This window comes from Condylura cristata, unplaced genomic scaffold, assembly GCF_000260355.1.
Source record: "Condylura cristata isolate star-nosed mole 26May11 unplaced genomic scaffold, ConCri1.0 scaffold00016, whole genome shotgun sequence".
NCBI lineage: Eukaryota > Metazoa > Chordata > Mammalia > Eulipotyphla > Talpidae > Condylura > Condylura cristata.
The window spans coordinates 31,945,395-31,951,968 of NW_004567117.1; the positions used below are offsets into that span (position 1 = coordinate 31,945,395).

A 6,574-nucleotide genomic window follows, 5' to 3' on the forward strand; every position below is an offset into this window, starting at 1 on the left:
GCTGGTGAATCCTCTCACCCTTCACGGCTCTGGCTTGTGCCCGAGCTCTGTATGAAAGTAGATAAATCTTTAAGAAAAAAAAAAAGAGGAAGACTCAGACCTGGTGAGCCCACATAGTCAGCTGCTTCTACCAGCTAGGCTGCAGAGAGCACCAACACTCATGGACACCATGGAAACCCAGACCCTTAGGAAGCACGAAGGGAGGTCAGCCATCCCACCCCCCCAACACCCACTCCCCTGGTGGCCCAAGACCAGAGTCTGAATCTGTAGTTCTAAGAATACCTGGGTCAGCCAACAGGCACCACGGAGCTTTGGGGCTTTGGGGTCAACCGTCTGAATTCCAGCCTCACCCTGCACTGTCTTTATGACCTTGGAGAAATGTTCCACCTCCTTAAGTCTCTGTGCCCACCTGCTTGCGAGACACACCTACCCTCGCTCAGAGGTTGTGAGAACTGAATGCACGGGTGGACTGGCCCTTTCTAGTCTTCCTTGAACACCAATCAGACACCCAGGAGTGAAATGCTGAATATACACCATGCCGTGAGTTTCACACCAGAGAACTGCCTTTCATTCATAATTTATGGGATTTGTAAGAGGCAAGTTATTGCTGCAAGGATCTGAGCTTCTTGAGAGACAATGTTCTCTTCCTTGGAAATGGTGCAGGAATATGGAGAGGGACAAGGGCATGAAATAGGACCCACCGGAGAAAAGTTATTCTCTGAACAGTCCTGGTATCATTATCTCCTTATCTAACAAGCTCTAAAGTGTCTCCACTGCTTTCCCAGAGTGAGGCACAGAACATCCGTCCGCAGAGATAATCCCTGAGAACAGTTTTACGTCTAAGTATGATTTGCAAACCCAGATTAATGCATCCTTAGGTGGAGGCCCAGAATACAAGTCAATGTACCTATCCCGAGAAGCCCCGCCTAAAAGGAAGATGTCTCACTAGCTTGACGCAGGGCTCCCCAAACTCATTTCGGCCGCCTATGTGTGCACTGTCAGTAGACTATACTCTTCACCTGTTCTCTCCAGCTATCACGGGCCCCCACAACCTGGCCTGACCCTACTTCTACAGTTCACACCTCCCTAAGACCTACTCCCCACAGGGCCACACTTCTCAAGGTACTGTTTCCTGGCCTTGCCTTTTGTCACAATAGCTTCTCTCAGATACAATTCACGAGCACACAATGCACCCATTTTAAATGCACAATTCATGGGTTTTTAGTACATCACCATCATCACTTTTAGTATACACGCTCATCACCTTTAGGAGATTTTCATCTCTCCCCTCACCCCCATCTACCGTACCGATCAGCAAGCACCCTCCCCCATTTCCCATTAAGCCTCCAGCTCTAACCAAATTTTAATCAATTTTATATAGAGGCGCAAAAATCTGCCCTGCCAAAATATGTCTTTTCGGCAAAAGGCTGACTCCATGGAAGGGGCTCTGAAGGCTGGGTTGGAAGTTGCCACTGAAAAACACATTTACATGTAAGTCTCTCCTTATTTCCTTATGTCTTAATTTTCAGTGAAGAAGGCAGAACTTCAGCTTACAGACCTTTGCCTACTGTGCTCTCAGGAAACTCCTGACCTTCTTTTGTTGTCCACCTTCTCCCAACCTCTCCTGCCTTGGCTATGTGCCACGTGGCTAATTAGTCATGCTACGTCTCTCCCACACATGCAGGAGGTATACATGTTATGACACTTCTTTTTTACTTATGCTCTTATTAATCTTTCTGGTGCTTGATTATTTGCTGGCTTAGAAAAACCCAGAGAAGAACAGAATGATTTCCTTTGCAACCCTGTATCTGTGTGCAGATCTGCCTATTCTGGACAGTCCAGTAGATAAAATAGCACAAAATGTGGTCTTTTGTGTCTTGTTTCTTTCACTAGGCAAGCTTTCAGTGTTCGTCTGCATGGTAACATGTATTGGTACTTTGTTCCTTTTTATGACCAAGTAATATTCCATCACCATTTACACATTCATCAGATGATAAATATTTAGGTTGTTTCAATCTTTTGAGCTACTGTAAATAATGTTGCTATAAACATTTGTGTATATATTTTTATATGAACATGTTTTCATGTTTTTTTTATACTGAAAAACATGTTGGGTCATTGGTAACCATTTGAAGAACTGCCAGATTATTACAAAGCAGTTACTAGAATTCTAATTTGTCCACATCTTTGCCAACACTTATGCCTTTGGTTATGGATGTCCTAGAGGGGTGAAATAGTATGTCACTGTCGTTTTTTGATTGTGTTTTTTGATGCCCCACTTCTGAGGCTATGTGGTTTATTCCCACTATGTATCCTGCCAATTCAAGAAAATCCATTGCTGAACCAACTTAAATGGATCCCATGCATGGCTTCTATCTATACAATACTTCCTTCAATTACAGGCCCACTTACATCTTCTCTCTCCTATCAGACTGTGAGCTGCTTAAGAAGTCCAACATTTCTAAGTGCTCAGTCAGTGAGAAGTCTACCAAGTAATTGATACTTCACAAACATTTGCTGATACCATTTAATGTAGAAGCTGAGTGTGGTTAAAACACGGAAGATGATACCAGTTAATGTGGAAGCTGAGGGTGGTAAAAACATCCTCGGACCAGGATGGAGGGACAGAAGAACAGCAAAGGTCAATCCCACTTCTCACAGAAGGCAGAACGCATGATATTGATGTTTCATATCATTTTAACCTTCACTGTTCATCTGCTCTTAAATCTAACCTTCAAGGATTCAATCGGCACAGGGAAAAGGAACCACTCCTCACTCTGTCTCTCCTTTCCTTTCCTCCAGCACATCAGGACACAGAGGGAACCCTCGGGATGGGGCAGAAGTCAGTATTTGCCCCTTGCATTCTGAGAGTCTCCATAGACACACAGCATGGTGTGATGAAGAGCCCCGCTGTGAGCTGCATCAGGGAAACCCAGCCCCACTGAACCAGGAGGTGCAAAGGCCAACCGAGTCAGCCTCCAAAGACTGGAAGTCATTAACTTTAGTTTCTACTCCCCTATTTCACCCAGCCACTACAGAGGCTCAGAGTCAAAGTACACAGTGCTGGACCTCAGCTACTTGATCCACATAATTACTTCAACCACTGACCGGTCAGGGCGAGCACAACACCTAGTCAGCGAGTCTTATACACTGGGCGTGTTCTGGCAATGACGGAGACAACCAGCGCTGGAGATCTGGCAAAAACCTTCGCCACATCTGACCACTGGATCTTCTCTTCCTCTGCACAGCAAAGGTGTTGTCTGAGCTAAGGCAACTCTCAGATTCATGACAGAAATTTTGAGCTGCTGACAACAGAACTTATTCAAAAATAGCTGTCTCCTGTGACCGCGCGTGCTGGTCTTAAACGCGCATGAAATGCATGTTCATGAGCAAAAGTTGCACAAGAATTTCAGCAAAATTACTTGGCTATACCCTGAGACTCAGCAGGTAAAGTAAGTATGAAGCTTAAAACAATAAAGAATATCCTTAAGGGAGCAATTCCTGGTGCAAATTTAACATTTAAACTCCTTGATCCTTATATGCATTACTCTAGAGCAGACTGTATCACCACCACCCCAGAATTCCCACATCCCCTGGCCTCTAGTGGGACAGAAATAGAGCGAAATAAGTGCAGAACAACCACGGGCCCAGCCTCAGGCCTGTAAGAGAAGGCTGGAGACACCCAGTGATGAGGACCCATGGCAAAGACAAAGCCGGAGGCTGGAAGAATCTCAAACCTAGAAGAGGCCCTCAATAAGTCTTTGGTACAGAACAGCAACTTCTGATACCTCAGCACAAAACTGGCTAGAGAAGAGAGATGCAATTAGTGTCATCCATGGAAGGACGTAGAGAGTTGCAGGAAGTATGAACATGGTAAAAGTTTGTCCAAAGCAAGTCACACCCAACTGCTGTTTTAGACCTAAAGCAACCATCATATAGAAGGAGAAGTAAATGTAGCGATGAAACAAAGGAAAACTCAGCTGACAAGAGTCTCCACAGGCACAGAAGCAACCGACCCCAAGGTGTCCCTCCACTGGGCCCCCACCTGACTTTCCACCATAGTACATGGGTGCTCCAGGTGCTGACACACACCCCTGATTCTTCTCTCCACATGAGAAGCATGAACTGCACTTCCACTGAGGAGGTTTGTGTCAACAAGCTGCCACACCACGTGAGGCCTGGCCAAGCCCTGATGGCACTTTAATAGGTCACATGGCCTTAGCTATGGCGTGAGAGGTCCAAGGTTGCAACCATTTCAGCTCCATGGTCTCTCACCATATTTTGAAGAAATATAATAGTCGTGGATCATACTGTGCATTAAACTGTCCAATTTCCCCCAATGGCCATTTATTTTGAATACTGTCAGAAGCAGACTTTTTATATACTAATCTTCACAACCAGTAGTAAAACCATTGTAAAGCAATGAAGACATCTACGAAGACAGCCTTTCCATTTAGAAACTTTCACTAGGCTGGAAATTAGACTCTGAAATTTACTGAAGCACAGACTACCATGCCTGGGATTCTCTGCTCAGATAACCTAAGTGAGCTTCTCCCCCAAGGCCCTGCCAGACACTTGCTGCTGGAGCTCTAGGGCTTTCTCCAGAGGCTGCAAGGAGACCTGGTTCTTCTAACTATTCTACTCTCCTCTATTCTTATATTCAAAATCACCTTTCCCTACAATTACGCCTCCTCAGCACAAGGCCAATATAGTGGTGGTTAACATCATGTATAAACTTAACTACCCAGACATAGGCACAGCTTAGATCCTGCTGTGAAGTATTTTTCAGATGAGATTAACATTTAAATCAGCAGACTTTCAGCAAAGCAGTTTATCCTTAGAAATGTGGTGACTACGTAAGTTCAGTGGACTTCAAGAGAAAGACCATTAACCTCCCTAAGAGAATTGTATTTGCAGGCTGCCTTGAGATCAGACTACACTGCCAGCTCTTCCCTAGGCCTCCAGCCTGTCAGCCTACCCTGCAGATGTGGGGTTTGCCAAGCTGTAAACGTATTTGAGCCAATTCACTAAAGCAACTCTTCCCTATCCCTATCCTCACCCCCGCACCATATTGGCCTTTTTCCCCCTGGAGAACCCTAATACAACCACACACCTCATTTTCTGATAAAATACACTTGTACCAATCTCCCAGAGCTAGAAAGAAAGCAAAATTAAGATGACTTACTTAGGTGATCAAAAAGAGAGACATTTCCAGGCAAAAAACCTAAAACCACTATGCATGACTATTCATGAGAAATTTTTTTTCTGTCCCTCAAGAGCTTGGTATCTCATGATGTTACCAAGAATCTGGTCCCTCCTAAAAGGAGGCTTGAGTGATAGGTGTAATGATAATGTAAACGGATTTATTACACAAGGAGGGGAGGAAAGAAAACTAAAGATAATTAAAGGAAAAATAAAGTACAAGCTATTTCATTGCTCCAAACATGAACCACTGAGCCCTCCCTGGTGGCGCAGGGGGTTAAAGCACAGCACTAAGAGGGCCCTCCCTGGTGGCGCAGCGGGTTAAAGCACTACACTGAGAAGCTAAAGCCACTTCCGCATGAGTTCGATTCCCGCCTGCCCCGGAGGTGACCACATGGTGTGGCAGACCTCTCCTGACCCGCCCGCTGCTCCCCTCAGCAGTGTGCTTTGTCGATCTGCCTGTTCTGCTCCCCACTCTGTCTCTGGTGAATCCTCTCATTGCCCTGCACCTCTGGCCTGTACCCCAGTACTGTATGCATAAATAATAAATCTTAAAAAAAAAAAAAAAAAAAAGCACAGCACTAAGAAGCTAAAGCCACTTCAGCAAGAGTTTGATCCCCACCCCGGGAGGTGACCCACATGGCGCGACAGACCTCTCCTGATCCACCCGCTGCTCCCCTCAGCCGTGTACTTCGTCAATCTGCCTGTTTTGTTCCCCACTCTGTCTCCGGTGAATCATCTCACTGCCCCTATACCTCTGGCCTGTACCCCAGTTCTGTAAGCATAAATAAAGAAATCTTAAAAAAAAACAATGAACGCAATATAAGAGGCCAATGCTCGCCAAGGTTCAGGTTCACGAGGATGAGAGGGAAATGCCTGCTGAGGACAGAACTGGGCTGGCTTCTGGGAGTCCTACAGTCACCACTCCGGCAAGGACCAAGAGCAGCAAAGACTCGTGCAATTCCCCCTCCTGCCGCCTGACTGTCCGGGAACACTTCTGAGCTGAGGTTTACTCTTACCTGGCCATCTGCTTGTAGGCTTCTTCTGCCACAGCAAAGATGTGGGGGTCCATATCCCCCATGTTTTGGCCGCTGTAGGCATAGATGACATCTTGTCCATAGATTGGCAACTGTTCGTAAGGATTAATGGCAACAAGCACGATACCTGTGAACAGACACTAAGGTCAGGTTCTGATGCACAATAGCCACCCGCCGTCATCCTTCGAAGGGCCCTGTAATAACAGCTTCACATAATCTACAAGTCTCACAGTTGTCTAAAACCCTAATTCACCTAACACTTAATTCAACTTTTGATATTGTACCCAAGCTTCACGGTGTCCTAAAACCTCCCAGCCTCCTCCAAAGCAGCAAGG

The 6,574-nt window shown here is 45.7% G+C and overlaps 1 protein-coding gene across 1 annotated transcript in view; it reads right to left on the reverse strand.

Annotated features, from left to right (window-relative positions):
• The window catches only part of MYO5B (myosin VB), a 132,691-nt gene extending 126,393 nt beyond the window's left edge, over positions 1 to 6,298 (reverse strand). Inside the window, exon 1 of the mRNA XM_012725752.1 lies at positions 6,222 to 6,298. Within this exon, the coding sequence (XP_012581206.1) occupies positions 6,222 to 6,283 (62 nt within the window). The 5' untranslated portion in view covers positions 6,284 to 6,298. The remainder of the gene's footprint in view (positions 1 to 6,221) is intronic.
• Between the last annotated feature and the right edge of the window lie 276 nt (positions 6,299 to 6,574).